General features: G+C 40.4%; 1 protein-coding gene across 3 annotated transcripts in view; it reads left to right on the top strand.

Moving 5' to 3' along the window:
• Positions 1-19,349, top strand: part of cntn5 (contactin 5) — a 335,900-nt gene that overhangs the window by 246,652 nt on the left and 69,899 nt on the right. For 2 of the 3 annotated variants that reach the window (XM_043216577.1, XM_043216575.1), the window contains exon 7: positions 17,822-18,025. In XM_043216577.1, the coding sequence (XP_043072512.1) occupies positions 17,822-18,025 (204 nt within the window). Of the gene's footprint in view, positions 1-4,365; positions 4,459-17,821; positions 18,026-19,349 lie in introns of all 3 variants that reach the window. The other variant, XM_043216576.1, reaches the window with a different exon arrangement.

Raw genomic sequence — 19,349 nt, 5'->3', positions numbered from 1 at the left:
CAAATGAAGAGAGAAAACTGAAGTGCTTTGGGAAATCAAAAGAATGGCCGACTATGAGTTAATGTCCAAAAAATGCTATGTGACCAAGACTGTGTCCAAACACAAGCTGTTCAACTTGAATGGCAAAATCACAATGAAAGGGAAATCCAGACTGCGTTCGACAAAGTACGCTGTGCTTCCTAGCGATGCTGGCAGCAGTGTTGAATGTCTGCGATTATGCGTGTCTATGCATGTCTATTGATGTCGATTTCCATGTGATGATGAATAAAAATGCATGCAAAAGCTTCACAGTAATTACAGAGCCAGCATATGTGTTAGCAGCCTTGTTAAATCATTTACATTTTTTTTTGTTTTCAGATTTAAGACCAGACATTTTAGTCTGGAAATGAATAAATGACGTGAAATAACATGCACTGATGAATCACTCAGCAAAAACTCAGAATCTAGGGCAAAGTAAATTCAGTGGGTTTTTTTGTTGTGTTTTCTTAGGGCAGAAAGCTAGATGGTCAGGCAGGTCATTAGGTCCTGGATTGCATGTCTTTATATGTCAAAAAAAAATATCAGAGTATTTTGCTGTATGTTTAACGTTACGGTTAGTAGAATAAGTTGAAAAGTATCCACGGCATAAAAAAGGACTGTATACGGACAAGTAAACTTTTTCAGATTTCCAGACAAACCTTGGAGTATTACTGACCTGACACGGAAATACCATGGGTCCGTATACTGCCAGATATGTACAGTTCAGAGGTATGTTGCTGAGGTATGTTTCTATTTGTTTCCATGGCAAGTAATACCTAAATGAAGGGGGCATTCTCACCTTTGTGCCACTGTGCCTTCCCCTTTCGGCCATTCATGTTAAACCTGATTGGTCGATTTGGAACTAAACCCACCCCTAAACCAGACTATTGGGCCGAATTTTTCAGAGCCGACTTTGCTAAACTCTGTCGACTTCAAACATGTGTAGCTCAGTCTTTTTTTTTTTTTTTTTTTTTGTCAGATTCATTTCACAATTCATATATCATTTTGAAGGTCTTTTAACTGAGCATGTGAAAATCAAAACAACTCATTTTTGAAAATCTGCTCATTCTGACTCATTTTGCCAGCACAGTCACATATTTCATTTTAAAGAATAAAATTAAAAGCATTTATTTTATTTTATTTTATTTTATTTTTAACCAAATCCAATATTTGGCAGTATATATATATATATATATATATATATATATATATATATATATATATATATATATATGTTATACCCTAATTCAGTCAATTTTAGCCCTATAAAAACTAGAATTTTCAAGAAAAATCAAAAGATGAAATAATTTATGGGTCAAAATGACCAGAACACAACATGTGGGTAATGTATTATTTTGCATGTCCATAGTTCCCTTTGGTTTAACCTCTTTTAATTTAAGTGCACTTGGCATTTAAAAATGTCATCATTTCTGTTTACTTTTTATTATCTGAGGTATTTAAATTATTATTAAGTTAACTTACTTATTTGTCCATTTGATCACAGTGTGCCATATGTCATACTGCAGTATTCGTGAAATGCTTCCTCTCTTTCTGGAATGTATTTCTTCCGCTCTTTCAAGTCAAGGTGTGTTTCTTGTTGACCTGTGAGCTTTATGCTGCCATGATGTACACATATATATGTCTATATATTATGTCAGAGCACATGTCAAGGTTGTGCTTTTCAAATCCACCAGAGAATATAGCGGACTGTCAGATGTTATAATAGACAGGGGCAAAGATCAGCTATTGTTCAGTAAAAGTGATTCACTGCATTGTTGGATCAAAACCAGTCATGTTAGCCTAGATATTTTGAAACCTTCAGGACCAGATGCCTGCTGCGTTTGGGACTTCCTTGTCTGCCGTTTACTCATGAATTCATTCTGTGACTTTTGTTTTCAGAGCTGATGAATAGATGCAGCGTAGGCGCAGTATGGATGTGGATTGCAAATGTTGTTTCACGTTTGTGTGGATTGTGTTGCTTGATATGCAGAAATTAACCACGCTCGTAGTTTCTCCCAGGCCCCGACGTCACTGCTGCTGTGTGAAATTAAAACTGCCTCACTTCAGACTGAAAAGGCCTAATCAACACCACCCACGACCGGGGCAGATGAAACAGCTCGTCTCCTGTCCCATAAGCTCTGTCTTATTTTCTGTCTCAACCCACAATGAGGAAAGAAGAAAAAAAAAAAAAGATTAATTACCCACATGTCTAAGCCTGCTGGAACTCTTTCACGTAGTGCATACAATTAAACCAAAAAATTATATGAACCGCTATACTTGACGGAAAGTTGCTGAATTTGCCACTTTTCTTATTATCACATGTGACGATACAAAAGAGACGAATGCTTTTGCTTCTACTTGAAAAATGAGTGTAGACTACTTAATTGTATTGAGTGTGCACTTGTAGTGGACTTAAAATATTTTAAAAACTACTTGAGAATATTTTTTTAATATTTGTTTTTTAATAATTTTGAACTTTCTAATCATGTTGAATTCAAAGTTTCACTTTTAAGTATGTTGTATTTTAATCATCTTTTATTGTGCATTAACGAAGCGCACAAATTAATTTGATGCATTGACTAACACACTAAAAGACTGATTATAATTTTAACTGTAGTGCATTATCTGATACACAAGTATGTTTAGATTTTTGTCCTAGAAAACGAAAAATATATATATATACACGCTTTTTTCACCCCAGCATACTTTTTTAAAAATGTTAAAAATTTAAAAATATTAAATATGACAAATATCAAAGTGTAATATTAAAATAAAAGTTACTGCTTAAAACAAACATAACTGACAAGATATTTTCTTCCTCTGGATCGGAAACTGTTTTTAATTAGCAAAAGCTTTTTGTCCCTGGCTTTTGTTCTCAAGAGCCTAGAAGAAAAAAAAAAAGTTGTTATTGTTTAGTTCTTCGCACGAATGTGGCTTCTAAGCATAATTAAGTGTCATTCCAGTCAAACTCTGGTTGCGCCATTATATTTGTTGATATGTCAGCACAGCAATGCTTAACTGGGACACTTATTGATTTGCTGACCTCCGTAAATGCTGCTAACGTTTTATTTCCATTTGCACCTTGTTACCAAGAGCTTAGAGAAGTGTAAGTTCCAAGTGCAGGCTCATACTGAGCTAAAATGACCTTCAAAACGATGTAATTTAAAAATTAAGAGTTGAATCGATATAGGGCCGTGTCACTGAATGCTCATTTTGTATGTTAACGGCTAAAAGGCAGACTTTATTATTGCTGCGTTTGAGATTTTGAGGCCTTTCAACATTTTTCACAAAAAAGTCAGTAGTGAGATATCTTTGATATCTCAATATTTCCTCCGAGAAGGCTTTGAGATTAAATGGAGACTTTGTCTCTTGCATTTGAAAGCGTTTCTGCTGAGAAAAGGGAGAAAAGTCATTTGCAGTTTTCTGGATTTCAGAAAAGATTTCGACAGCGTCTCAATCTGTCGTTTTTCAAGCGAGCGTTCGACACGAAGGTAGATGCAGATGAATAAAACGCAAATATTTCTCACCAGATTTATATGCTACGTAGTTAGACCGAATAATGTGCATATTTAGTTTTATATTTTAGAAACTTCTAAAACAAACTTGATCGTTCTCACAAATGAACAATGCTAAAGTTGTTCTTCACGTCAAAACGTGTCATTTCTTTGCGATCCTTTCTAGTTCAACACCCCCTTCACTTTTTCTCGCTACGAGGGGCAGTCAGCCAATGGCGCGGTGTTGTGCTTAGAGTTTGCGGATTAATTATGCTAATTTATGCAAATGCAATTTGTTTCAACAGATTAACTGTAGTAGCTCCACCTGTCGACTCGGTAGCGAGACTCCCGCGGCCTGATGAAACCATCCCTGCTCTGTGTGACTTCCAGAACGCCGCTACACGTGGAAACCTTCACCTCTGCGTTCCAACTCAAATTACATTTTAAAAATACCCCCCGACGTCTCTCCTCAGACATGGCTTGAAACTGTAACGATCGTCCACAATTCTCCGCTTTTTGTGAACTAAAATGATTTTCCGCGTCTCGTCGGTATTTTAAAGGTACTCACAAGATTGAAGGCTCCGAGCAAGGTTACCTGTTTTAATTACCACTTGGCCGTCGTGTCCGGAGGGAAACAGGAAGTGAGATTTAAGCGTCGGATTTGGGGTGTGGAGCAGGTTAAAGTGAAAGCTCACGCGGAGGTCAAACCTCAGGTGACAGATACTAAATCTAGCCAAGCCGCGAGCGCTTATCCGATTTTCATGCAATCTCTGACCCTTAATCTGCAGGTTAACAGCTGCCTCTGTGCCACCGTGTGTCACTCTGTCACTGGCTCGCATGTGTGTGTTTGCAGATCTCGCGGCGTTCAGCGGACGGGCGAGAGGAGCTGTTTCGGTGAGGGAAGGCCAGGGCGTCGTGTTGATGTGCGCCCCTGCTCATTCACCAGGTGGGTCCTCTCTCTCCGTTCTGTCTTTGTCTCTATATACCCTGTTGAAAAGAGTGGCGTAAAGGTCACCAGTATGCATTTTGTTTTGGATGCTGGCTGCATATAAAAACCAATCTTATATTCAAGAATCTTATAACATCGATATTACAAGTCGTATAGATTTATCGTCTATGCCAGTAGTAGATTTGCTCTGGTGTATTTCATACTTACTGTAGGTTCCATACTATGAAAGTGGACCATTTCATGCCCCATTTAAATGCAAGTACAGGCACTACAGCTAAAAACAAATCATAGCAGCTCTGAGTCAGATTTTCTTCGGTGCATGTGCTTAAATATGTGCCTGGAAATAGCAATTAGACAAATCAACTGAAATAGGCAACAGACAATCGCAATTCAGAAGCTAATAACTCAAACTGTGAACGATTCATAATGAGGAGGTTTGGTAGGCTTATAAATAAGCAAATTTTGAACAAGAAGCTGGGTACCAAATTTGTGACAAATAACGGCAAGGTAAGTGCTATAATTAAAGGCATTTATAATTTTACCAAACATTTATATTACATTAATTTTATATATATATATATATATATATATATATATATATATATATATATATATATATATATATATATATATATATATATATATATATAAATGTTAATGTTAAACCCACAATTTAAAAGTTAATTTAATCTTAAGCTGTCAAAAAATGAATGAATGAATGAAACAGCAGACACTTTTTGTAGATTTTATTTGTTATTTTAAAGCTTTTAATGTACTGTCATAAAAAAATCTAATATATATATATATATGTATATGTATATATATATATATATATATATATATATATATGTGTGTGTGTGTGTGTGTGTGTGTATTTGAATGAATGAATGCACAAACAAATAAATGAATGAAACAACAGACATTAATTTTATAGAGATATAGCAAATATATATTGCTGTCAACATCAGATATATACCAGAAAAAATGTATATCAATATAAAATGTACATTAGTAATGGGTATTTAGTAACTAGTGAAATTCAGCTTCACATTCTTCTTCAAATAGCTGTATGTTACACATCAAATATCAGTAGTTTGAATGTATTTTTAGCATTTTGCCTGGAGAGTAGAAATGAAAAAAAAAAAAAAAAACTGGTAACAAAACCAGTATTAAAATTCATAAACCAGCTTGGACTCTTGCTGATCTAAATTAGTCCTTTTAAAACTAGTTAATCTCACCTTTCTGGCTGTTTTTAGTTTCTGCTTGTCTTGCACCAGTCCCTGTAATTGCAGGTTAAATGAACTCAGTGAGATGCAGTGAGACAAAGAGATTGGGAAGAGAAGGATACAGACAGGACAGTTGAACGAGCACTATCAGATGAAAGGCTTGTGGTGAGATGGCCATTTTAAAACATTTAGTGCTCCCAGAGACCCAGAGTAACCTCATCCAGCTTCCTCTCTTCCTGTCTGCTTGGTCCCTTAACGAAGAAGACTGTTTTAAAGTCATAGTTCACTTTTTAAAAAATCTCATTACTCACTTTCAGCTTGTACTAAATCTGTTATTTTTCATGCATTAAGCATTAACTTTGAAACAGTGTTCACTCAGAAATTGCTATACTCAGAAATAATTAGATAGAAATGGCACTGAATTACACTGAATTTGATGTAGACAGACAGAAATGTCAAATCTATTCTAATAATATTTATTTATAGCTTAAAATTTTTTTGTAAGTTTGGTAAATGTAAAAAACTATTATATATTAGTAACAATAAACTGGTGACACTTTACCTAGCCTATATGTAAGGTTATTCAAGGGTATAGAGCATTAGAATGATTCAAAATCTGTATTGGGTCACACTTTATGTTAGGTGGCTTTAACTACATTGTACTTAGATAAATAATAAGTACAATGTACTTATTGTGTTCATATTGTATCGCAAAACACTTTTACTGCCATTAAGGTGGGATATAGTTATGGTTAAGAACAGGTTTTCTGGTATGGGTAGGTTAAATAATAAGTACAATGTGTTACAACACAAGGAACAATAGGGAAGTCAACACAAGAAACAAATTAATAAACAAGTTTAGAGTTTAGAGTTAGGAAAGTTGCCTGTTACTAAATTATGTGTTGTGTGGAGCAATGAATTAACCAAAAACTAAAAATGTTTTATTGGAAAACTTTAGTAAGGAATTATGTTCAACAAAACAAGCATTTGATTGATTTTTATGTATTCACAGATCCTATTTAAATAGGAAAGTAAATATTTACAAAATATGTACACATTGAAAAAAAAGAAACTCAACAGTGTGAGACGTGAGCTGAAAGTAAAGAAATATAATATTAAAAACCAATATAAACTTCAACTCATTCAACACTAACTTAAACAAAAAAAATAAAATAAAACAAAATCAAATCTTCAGAGTAAAAGCAAACTAACTACTACTAACTACACTAACAAAACTTAAATACAAACAATATCTCCTACCGTTTTTATTCAAGCGAAAATCTACATGTTGTATTGTGTAGGTCACGTAACATACTAACCTTGTCTCAACACTTTGAGTCAAGAGATAAACCCAGTCATCAACTCTTGGAAATAGTGGGAATCAAATCACAGCACAATCAAGCAAAAAGCCAGAGTCAGAGTTGGGCGGAGACAAAATAAATAATGATTGGAAGTAACTCCAAGAAAACAGTAAATCATACAACAAACTTGAAAATATGGGCAGCGTGACAAACAAGTGAGAGCTCTCCAGAAAGGTAAAATGCGCTCCCCCGTTTTTGTCCAAGTCCTTATATTAAACGAGTCTGATTGGTCCAGAGATGGGCGTTGTCCTCTCGTTAATAGGGAAGATCGATGAGGCTGTCATCCAGTTGGTAACACTTTATTTTAAGAAGTCCATAATACAGAGTAATCACCTAGTAAGTACTTAGTTGTAGCCATGGTACTTACATAAAACAAAATGTACTTACCATGCTACGTTATGGAACGATTTGTACTTACAGTTTGTTATTATGTAGATGTAACTGGCTGCTACTGTTACACATTTGTAACAGATCGAGTCTACAGCTACTTGCTGCATAACCAAAAGGTTGTTACATGTGCTTAAATGCATGCCTGTGAAAATTAATCTGCATTATTAAACCATTTTGAACTTTTATCTTTTCTTTAAATATCGCAAAAGTCTAACCTTGTATTGGATAATAAGAATGTAAAATGGGGGGAAATGTCATTATGAAATTAATGTTTTTTCTCTAATACACAATGGCCACAATTAACAGTACCTTTTAAGTACCCTTTTATTCATTACTTTTTGAATCCTCTATTTGCCAGTTTAACAGCTCAAAATTTTCTCCTATAATGCCTGATGATGTTAGAGAACACCCGACAAGAGTTCAGTGACCATTCCTACATACAGAATCACTCCATTCTCTTTAGATTCCTAGCTCCATGTTTGTGCTTTGTCTCTTAAATTCACCTCACTCATTTTCTATAGGGTTCAATAGAAGTTCACAATAAAGATCTAAAGGATTAACAATGCAGATTAATTTTCAAAGCCTTCTTTGATCATATTTACCAAGGGTGCCGATATTTTTGGCCATGACTGTGTCTTTGTCTTTGTGTGTGTATGTACTGTGTATATATATATATATATATATATATATATATATATATATATATATATATATATGGGGAGTGCAATCTTTACAAATTCTCTGCAAAGTTCAAAGAATTAACTTCAAGGTAAAAATAATGGCATTGCAAAATCTTGTCCTATTTATTTCCCGTTAGTATAGTGATCTGATATTACTTCAAAAGCACTTGGCAACTTGACTGTCGCATCTTTCTAAACCACGTTGGACTGTGTCCAGATGTGAGATTCCAAACAGACAGAGGTCATTATTGCACCATACAAGCGTGAGCGTGCCCATTACTGTTTACACCACGATAAGAACTGAGAGAGAGCTTCAGTGGTATTAGTGCAGGTCTAAAATCACCAAACATTCTGAGCAAAATAAATCCCGGCTTGTGCTGACACAGTTTCGGCTTAGTTTCCTTATCTTTTCCCGAATAACCCCCCCCTCCACACACACACACACACACACACACACAAACCCTCCCCTCATCTGATATCTTTATGTTTGGTAGATATCATCGGCAGCTCTGTTTCATTTAGTTCAGCCCGGCTCTCCTTAGCATGTGTCATCTGACATTCATGCCATTATTTTATAACTCAATAAAACGCAAAGTCTGACTGATATTTCTTGTGCCCTCCCGGGTGAATAAACACTCCTAGATGCATCTGTCCAAATACAGCACCAAGGTGCTGTCGGTTTTCTTCAGGACAATAGCGAAGAATTATTTTCAAAGGACTTTGCCAGAGTGATTTGCATCAGAACTGACTGAGCTTCCTGTTCCATATGGGAAATTACGGTCCTTGTGTGTCAACCTATCCGTCTCCAACTGGTCGATGCAGTGTGTTTCCAGACAAGCATCAGCATCAAGGCTCAAATTTACCGGATCATTAGAAATGAAAAGAAATCGCACTCAGACAATTATTTCACGCAGACCCAGGCAGCATGAGGGAGCATTTTAGTGGCCTGTCTCAAATCTCACTCCTCAGCTGTCCTCTAATGGAAGAGTAAAGAAGATCCTTGTTTTTTTAGATTAAAAATATGTAGCTAGTTTACATTTTCTTTACAATCGATGTCCATTATTTAAGCATTAAGCCTTATATTAAAATGTTTTGGGTTACTGAAACATAAATCCAGTCCAGTGTGTGTATACTGCTACTGTATATATGCTATGATAAGTGATTGTGTGTGTAGGAGGCAGAGGCATTGTTCTAGAACTAGGGAACTGAGGAACCGAGGAACCGAGCAACCTATTTACACGAGACAAGTCTGTTTTTAGTGTATTGATTTTCTGCAATTGTTTGACTAGCGCGGAAAGCTGATGTGAAGAAAATTAACATCATTCATTGGCTACGAGGTCACAGAATGATTTGTCTTTAAATGCCAATACTGATTTCCCATGAGGCTGAAGAGCTGCAAGGGGCACCAGGCTTTAAGAATCTGATGACATCGACACATAAGCAAACATTTAATGCGAACCTCGAAGTAAATGTTATGCTGTTTATGTACAGTATATAAAATAAAATTTCACATAAATGAAAAGTAGTAAGCATATGAATTAGAACTAAAATAGCAGCCAATAAGCATGCAACATTTTTTTGCATTATCTTTTTATTTTTATTTTTTACATTAACACGTTAACTGTAATACCTGTACGAACATCATTCAGCTATGAGTGGGAATTATTAAATGTTTGCTTGGAGGATTAACAGTCTGGATTTGATATTCGTGGAATGGGAAGAACCGCAGGGAATTTATTTTAGGACTCGTAGGAAGGCTTTGAGACTAATTTGTCTTTCATTTGCCTGAATTGCTCGTAGGAGGTTTCATCCACATTAATATGGGTAGATGACTTTTAAAACTGAAAGTAATTGAAATAATTTGAGATCACTGAGATGTAAACAGGATATTACTCTCAATACGACCGCTGTAGCTTTACCACTCAAAGTGTAGTGGAGGCGTTTTTGGTTCCTGACCCTGGTGAATGCATGGAGCACTGACGTTACACTAAAAATAAAAATGACTGTATTTTTTTATCTTTGATCCGTTTAATGCCATTTCAAGTTCTTCTAGAAGTTTTCAACAGTATGTGGTCAGAAATCGTGTTTATGACGCCATATGTTAAGCTACCAAAAACAAAACAAAGTGCCAAAGATGCTCATAATGTGCAACACCGCTCTTACTAGTTAAGCATTATCTTACTAAAATAGAAAATGACGGCAAATGTAGTTTAGCCTGTTACCTATAAACATGCTAAATGAATTGTACTTCATATTTCAGAAATAAAGCATTAGTGTACCTTTCCGATCACATTCATCATGAATTTGCATTCCATTCCGATTCAGTGCTTCTTGGACTATAACTTCACCTTTTACACAATCGCTGACAGTCGTAACTCTTTGTTCAAACCTAGTAAATGAACTCAAAAAACAGTATCAGAAGCCTCGGGCGCTGAGGCCGTCAGCTAGAAACATCGTGATTTATATTGGTTGATGCTTTATGAGGACGCCTTTCATGAGAGTCCTTTTGAATTTTATTTATGAGATAAATATTCATTGTTTACTCAGGTGATATTAGCCCTTGTGTATGAAAAATTGAACTGGAATCTCTTTAAAGAGTGGCAATCCTTCAGTGATTAATCAACGGGAGCGCGCCACCTGTATTTACTATGCAAAAGAAATCAATGGTCTATGAAATTCATACTTTAATTATTTGGTGAATAAATTGGTCTTGAGGAAATTCATTTGGTCCACGAGGAACTCTCTCTCTCTCTCTCTCTCTTTCTTTCTTTTCTTTTCTGCATTGAGAAAGTCTATGCGACTACGATATAGACGACATAAGGCAAACAGCGTGAGATCAGACTAGTAATCCGCTCCCTCATATCTCCTGGATTTATATGGCGTAATATGACTGCTTCAGAGTTACAGAAAAACACACATAATTTTGTTCTGTTGACAGCCTGTCTTTTGTCATTTGGTTTCTAGCTCAATGTGACATGATAAAGAATACTTCATTCCTCTGCGTATCTGTACAGAATAAGAAATGTGCCCAAGTACTCGGAAGTGACAGTAATGATTGATCACAAAAACATAATGATTGCAAGGCTTGACTTTTTTTCCAGCTTCAGAACTATAATTTTTAATATCGTGATTGGTTATGGAGACATTTTGGGTGGTGCCTTGCGGTCAAATGATGTAAATGTGATGGAATATACATTACTATATACATTATATACATTATACAATATACATTAACTAGCATTAACAATTAGTTAATTTGTAAATTAGTGTTAGTTAATACAAATAAAACTTAGCTTAGGTCCAGTTAAAATAATAACAATTAAATATTATGCTAGTAAATACTGAAATTAGTATTTGTCAGGACAGACGAGCAGACCCAATTGCAGAAAAAATAATTTATTAGAACAAATAAAGGTCTTTGTCTAATAGTCCAAAAAAGGGGGTGAAACAACTGGCAGTCCACTCCAGCCACAATCCCAGCTGTAGAGGTGAAGGATGGGTCATCTGGCAGACACAGTTCGAAGGGTGAACCAGGCCCAACCGGTGGGGCAGAAAAAGGTGGCCGGTGATGAGCCTCCCACTGGAGCCACGTCCAGCATCCGCCCACTAGAGGACCGAGACAGGCACTGACACCCAAAGGTCGTCGGAGAGAGGAGAGTCTTGAGCTGGGCAAAAAGTTGAACTGGAGAGGTGGGGGCAGAAGACAGGGGGAAAACAAGAAACTAGCAAAAATAGAAAAAAAGCAATAAAACAATAACTAGACTGAGGACAGGACTAAGACTGGACAAACACAAAACTGGTCAAACTAGTCAACAGAGTTTCAGCGTTAGAATGAACTAACACCAGACGACGGACTGACAAAAGGACAGAAAACACGAGGAGATTAAGTAGGGAGGGTAATTAACAAAAATGGGGTGCAGGAGTGTGAAACAATTAGGGTTAACAAGAGGGGAGGAGTTAACAGGAAAGCACATGGCGAGCTGTCAAAACACAGGCCATGTGCTTCAGGACAACAAAACACAAGACAAACGCAACAGGCTACTGCCAATCCTTGACAGTACCCCCCCTCTCAGGAACGCCCCCAGGCGTATCAAGGAGGATAATCCCTGCGCCGGCGGAAATCCTCGATGAGCGACGGATCCAGGACGTCCCGAGCCGGAATCCATGACCTCTCCTCAGGACCGTAACCCTCCCAGTCCACCAGGTATTGAAAACCTCTTCCCCTACGACGAACGTCTAACAATCTCCGGACAGTGTAGACTGGAGAACCATCCACTAGACGAGGGGTGTGGGGTGGGAGAAGAGGCATTAGTGTTAAGATGGGAGCGAATGACAGGCTTAACCCTGGATACATGAAAAACGGGGTGTACCCGACCAAGGGAGGAGGGTAACTTGAGCCTAACCACCACCGGACTGAGAACCTTGGTGATCTGGTATGGACCAATGAACCTGGGCGCCAGCTTGCGAGAAGTCGCCCTGAGAGGCAGGTCCTTGGTGGAGAGCCATACCTTCTGACCACAAATGTAACGAGGAGCTGGAGTCCGATGACGGTCGGCTGCTGCCTTGGTGCGTCTAGAGGTCTGGGCCAAGACCCTCCTGGCCTTATTCCAGGTCTTACGACACCTCCGGACAAAGGCTAGAGCAGACGGCACCGCAGCGTCGGGTTCCTGGATGGGAAACAAGGGGGGTTGATAACCAACAGAACATTCAAAGGGTGACATACCTGTGGATGCCACTGGTAGAGTATTGTGGGCGTACTCTACCCAGGAAAGCTGCTGACTCCAGGAGGCAGGATTACGAAGTGCCAGGCAGCGGAGTGCTCTTTCAAGATCCTGGTTGGCTCGCTCACATTGACCATTAGACTGAGGGTGATAACCTGAAGACAGACTCGTAGAGGCCCCGATCTGTCGACAGAATTCTTGCCAAAACCGGGAGACAAACTGGGGACCCCGATCAGACACCACGTCCGTGGGCAACCCGTGGAGCCGGAAGACGTGGTCGATAACCAGTAGCGCGGTCTCCTTGGCTGAGGGGAGTTTGGGAAGGGCAATGAAATGAACCGATTTAGAGAACCGATCCACCACCGTAAGGATGGTGGTGTTGCCCTTAGAGGGGGGGAGACCAGTAACAAAGTCCAAGGCAATATGAGACCAAGGACGGGTGGGAATAGGGAGGGGACATAACAGACCTGACGGAGGCTGGTTAGAGGTCTTCGTCTGGGCGCAGACTGAGCAAGCCAACACAAACTGCCTGACATCCTGGCCTATAGATGGCCACCAAAATCGTTGACGGATGGCTGCCAACGATCTCCTGACTCCCGGGTGACAGGTTAGCTTGGAGTCGTGACCCCACTGGAGAACTTCGGAGCGAAGGGACTCAGGAACAAACAACCGACCCGCTGGACACCCCACAGGAACAGCCACTCCTCGACCGGCCTCGCTGACAAGTCTCTCAATCTGCCAAGTAAGAGCCCCCACAACCACCCCATGAGGGAGGATCGGGTCGGTAGAAGCCGCTTCTCCCGGGGGCTCAAAAAGGCGAGACAAGGCGTCAGGCTTGACGTTCTTCGATCCGGGCCGGTACGAGAGGGTGAACCTGAAGCGATTGAAAAAAAGTGCCCAGCGAGCCTGTCGAGAACTCAGCCGCTTGGCTGAACGGATATATTCTAAATTCTTGTGATCCGTCCAGACCAAAAAAGGCTGAGTGGCCCCCTCCAACCAGTGACGCCACTCCCCCAAGGCCAGCCTGACTGCCAGCAGCTCCCTGTTGCCGATGTCATAATTCCGTTCAGCAGGGTTCAGACGGTGCGAAAAGAAAGCACAGGGATGTACTTTCCCATCCTGGGAGGAGCGTTGGGACAAGACAGCGCCGACCCCGACATCTGATGCGTCAACCTCAACAATGAATTGTCTCTTAGGATCTGGAATAGAGAGAACAGGAGCAGAGATAAACCGGGACTTAAGATTATCAAAGGCCTCCTGAGCCCGAGGATTCCATACGAAAGGTGACTTGGTAGAGGTGAGCGCAGTTAAGGGTGCAGCCACTTGGCCAAAATTCCTGACAAACCGCCTATAAAAATTGGCGAATCCCAGGAATCGCTGCAGAGCCTTTCTAGAGTCGGGTACCGGCCATTCGGCGACTGCCTTCACCTTGACAGGGTCCGGTTTAACCTCCCCTTCCGAAACAATGAACCCAAGGAATGAGACCGACTTGGCGTGGAACTCGCACTTCTCCGCTTTGACAAAGAGCTGATTCTCTAGCAAACGTTGGAGAACAAGGCGAACGTGGTGGGTGTGTACCTGGAGAGAGGGGGAGAAGATGAGAATATCATCAAGGTACACAAAGACAAAACGGTTAATCATGTCTCCCAACACACTGTTAACCATGTTCTGGAAGACAGCAGGAGCGTTCGTGAGACCGAACGGAAGGACCTGATATTCATAGTGTCCCGAGGGAGTGTTGAATGCTGTCTTCCACTCATCACCCTCCCGGATCCTGACTAAGTGGTAGGCATTGCGGAGGTCTAACTTGGTGAAGACCTTAGCTCCCTGCAAGAGCTCAAAAGCAGAAGACATCAAGGGTAAGGGGTACCTATTTTTAACCGTGATGTCATTGAGTCCCCTGTAATCAATGCAGGGACGCAGAGAACCATCCTTCTTTTTAACAAAGAAGAAACCAGCACCAGCGGGAGATGAGGAGTGGCGAATGAGTCCATTACGGAGCGATTCCTGGATATAAGTGTCCATAGCCTCTCGTTCAGGAGCAGACAGGGAGAATAACCGCCCCTGGGCGGAGAAGTGCCTGGGAGGAGGTCGATAGCACAGTCGTAGGGTCGGTGGGGAGGAAGGGATAGAGCTCGGGACTTGCTGAACACCCGACTCAGATCGTGGTACTCCACCGGAACGCCAGAGACATCCACCTCCTGATCCTGAGGAAAGGGAGACACAGAGACAGGAGAAGCAGCACCCAAACAAGACACATAACAAGACTTGTTCCAAGACAAAATTAAATTATGGGACCAATCAATGTGAGGACCATGCCGCCTCAACCATGGATGCCCCAAAACAAGACAAGCCTGCGGGGAGTCCAGGAGAAGCAGCACAATGTCCTCACAGTGATTGCCCGACACGACAAGACATACACTGGGAGTGGAATGCGTGATGGTGGAAAGTTTTTGGCCGGACAGACCCCATACAGGAACAGGAGAGGTGAGTGGAATGGCAGGGATACCCCAATTTTTAGCAGTCCGGACATCGAGGAAGTTGGCCTCGGCCCCAGAGTCAATCAGAGCCTCACAGCTGTGAGAAGTTCCTTGACAGGTGACTACTGCTGGAAGGAGGGTACGGGAATAGGAAGAGGGCATAGGAGATGAACCCACTAGGACGCCCTGGTATTCTGTTGGGCCTTGGCTCTTTAAAGGGCACGTAGCGACCCGATGTCCAGAGTGGCCACAGTACAAACACAATCCCCGAGCCAGACGATGTTGTTTCTCCTGAGCCGTGAGGTGGAGACGACCTAATTGCATAGGCTCAGGATCACTGGACGACAGGGATGGTGAGCCCTCGATGCTCTGGGAGTCCTTGGTGCAGCCCCACGCGGGCCGTGGAAAAAGACACTTTCGGCGAAGTTGGATCCGGGCCTCGATGCGTAAAGCCAAGCTGATGAGGTCCTCCAGATCTGCCGGGGTCTCCTGAGCCGCAATCTCATCCTGGATCTGAGGATCCAACCCCTCTCGAAACAAGGCACGCAAGGCACCCTCATCCCACTGGCACTCGGCGGACAATGTCTTGAACTGGATGAGGTAGTCGGTGACAGTTTGACTCTTCTGATGGAGTCGCACGAGCTTAGCAGCCGCCTCATCTCCCCTGACGGAACGGTCAAACAACCTTCTCATCTCAGTGCTGAAATTTGCAAAGCTGGAGCATATAGGTGACTGAGCATCCCACACGGCTGTCCCCCACGCTCGAGCCTTGCCGGTGAGAAGAGTGATGATGTAAGCCACCTTAGTACGTTCGGAGGCATAACGACCAGGCTGAAGTGTAAACACCAGGGAGCATTGGGACAAAAAGGCTTTGCAAGAGTTCGGGTCCCCGTCATAGGGAGGTGGATTGTTGGCATGTGGCTCAGGGTTGGAATGAATGTGGGATGATAGTCGGATCTCCCGCTGAAGATCTTGAACCCGGTCATTTAAATTAGCCAGTTGAGAGGTGAGGGAATCAACCTCCTGAGAGGTAGTTGAAGGCTGATTGGCATGATGTCCAATCATAGCCCCCTGGTGGGCCAGAGCGGTGCGGACATAGTCTTCTTCCGCTGGGTCCATATTGGTCAGTCCGTACTGTCAGGACAGACGAGCAGACCCAATTGCAGAAAAAATAATTTATTAGAACAAATAAAGGTCTTTGTCTAATAGTCCAAAAAAGGGGGTGAAACAACTGGCAGTCCACTCCAGCCACAATCCCAGCTGTAGAGGTGAAGGATGGGTCATCTGGCAGACACAGTTCGAAGGGTGAACCAGGCCCAACCGGTGGGGCAGAAAAAGGTGGCGGTGATGAGCCTCCCACTGGAGCCACGTCCAGCATCCGCCCACTAGAGGACCGAGACAGGCACTGACACCCAAAGGTCGTCGGAGAGAGGAGAGTCTTGAGCTGGGCAAAAAGTTGAACTGGAGAGGTGGGGGCAGAAGACAGGGGGAAAACAAGAAACTAGCAAAAATAGAAAAAAGCAATAAAACAATAACTAGACTGAGGACAGGACTAAGACTGGACAAACACAAAACTGGTCAAACTAGTCAACAGAGTTTCAGCGTTAGAATGAACTAACACACCAGACGACGGACTGACAAAGGACAGAAAACACGAGGAGATTAAGTAGGAGGGTAATTAACAAAAATGGGGTGCAGGAGTGTGAAACAATTAGGGTTAACAAGAGGAGGAGTTAACAGGAAAGCACATGGCGAGCTGTCAAAACACAGGCCATGTGCTTCAGGACAACAAAACACAAGACAAACGCAACAGGCTACTGCCAATCCTTGACAGTATTTCAAATGCTTCAAAAGTGCTTAACCTTGTTAGTGTTAATGTAATTAACTTTTTGTAAAGTGTTATTTATATTTCTATAAAAAGGATCCCCTTTTCAGTTATTAGTTGTTTACACAAAATCATACTTTCACTTTTATGTAAATAAGCTTTAAATTCAGCTTTCTGTCATATGAATAATGTTCACAATGTATATAATGTAACACAATTCAAAAACCATAAATTCCAAGTATGAGACCATATTTTTCTACAATAAGTTGATACCAAATCATCCTAAAACTAGGATCTTAGACTTGATTCAACATGGACTTGAATTAGAACAAAAAAATAGCATATAATAGAGATGTGATTAATAGTTTTCTCCTTTATTGTGTGGGGCCTTTTCTGGACACAGGAGTTATGTTCTTCATTCCTATGAAGTTCGGTACAGTATGTAGACATGAAACTGTATCTCAGTACGTTTTTATAACATGCTTGCCCTGAACTCTGTAGTAGAGAGCAGTGAATTAATCCTTATCACCTACACATCAGCTCTCAGACTCCCCCTCCTATGAGCCCTCGCTCTGACAAGGTCAGCTTGCTACAATGCAGATTCAGACAGGGGTTTCCTTAGGGACATGTGCGTTGTTCTCACAGCTCATCTGTTTGCTCTCTTTCTGCCCCGGCAGAGATCATCTACAGCTGGGTGTTCAATGAGCTTCCCTCGTTCGTGGCAGAGGACAGCCGGCGATTCATCTCGCAGGAAACGGGAAATCTGTATATCTCCAAGGTGCAGCCCTCGGACGTGGGCAGCTACGTGTGCCAAGTGAAGAACACTGTGACCAACGCCAGGGTCCTGAGCCCACCGACGCCTCTGACTCTCAAAACAGATGGTGAGATATTACACGCGCTTCACATACACACACACACACACACACATTCCTTCTCCCTAAACCCCTATCACCTGCACAGCAGAACTAGGCTGGGTGCCAAGCGCCTCTCTTGGTGAACTGAATTGATGAATCAATACCATGACATGAAGTCCCTTTGTTAATAAATTAAATTGAGACGTTCTTTTACCATTTTAGCTCATGTCTTTAAAAAATAACTGTAGCTTCAGCTGGCACAAGGGGCGATATAAATAAAAAATGTAGGTCACGATGTTTTAAACATTTTTTGGGATAGCAATGTATATCATAGCATGCACATTTTTGCTGCTCATTTACCTGATATGTAAGATTAAAATCCAACATGTTATGTTACCCATATAGTTTTTTTTTTTTTGTTTGTTTTTTTGTGCTATTACTAAGCATATGATTGTTACCAAACCATTTAACAACATGCTAACAGTAAAGTTAACAACACAATTGCAGTTGCATAGATAATTACAAATAATTCTAAATTGCACCATTTTTTTTAAATTGTAAAAGTAGTATAGTCAAATTAAACTTAAATTCATTAAATTTAATTCATTTGAAAAGCTTAAGGCTTTCATGCATCTTCTGAAAGTTTGTATTTGATGTTTTGTTTTTTTGTTTTTTGTGAAATCTGTGAAATTTCTGCCCGTCCACTGAAAGTCTCTTTAGCCAAAATTGTGATGCTTTAAGTGATTAAATTCTAGCCTTTTGTTGAGACAATTACTTTATATGACAAAAAGATTTATGTATTTATTATATTTATTCATATATACAAAAAGCTTCTACCATACTTGCTTGAGCTCAAACATACTGGAATGATAAGTGAAAATGAATCTTGTTGGGTTTTGAGCATCAAGCGATCATACTTGAGCTTCTATGATCAAATATAAATGGCATAACGTTAAATGCTGAAATGAATAAAGGCCTAATTTAAATCTGTTCATCTAAGAAAGCAATCAAGCAAGACTTGGAATTAAACTGCTCAATTCATATGGTTTTGTCTTACAATAAATTTTTAAGTGGGTTTCAGGTGAAATTACTTTTATTTGTATATATTATGTATATGTATATATTATATTAAGTATTATGGGTTTGGAACAACATGAGAGAAAGTAAATGATGACAAAATTCTCATTTGAACTGATCTTTCAACTCATTTCGGTCACATCTCAAAAAAGCATGGCATGAAACAAAAGCAATAGCGACTAAGGGGGCAGGGCTTGGCTGCCAGAAGACGAATTGATTGGCTTTTCCATTTCCTACCACGCAGCACTGTTTTCAATAATCACGATGGAAACAA

The sequence above is a fragment of the Puntigrus tetrazona genome, chromosome 18 (genome assembly GCF_018831695.1).
Source record: "Puntigrus tetrazona isolate hp1 chromosome 18, ASM1883169v1, whole genome shotgun sequence".
NCBI classification, from domain to species: domain Eukaryota; kingdom Metazoa; phylum Chordata; class Actinopteri; order Cypriniformes; family Cyprinidae; genus Puntigrus; species Puntigrus tetrazona.
Note: the sequence above shows the minus strand (reverse complement) of the source record. Positions and strands in the feature narration are given on the sequence as shown.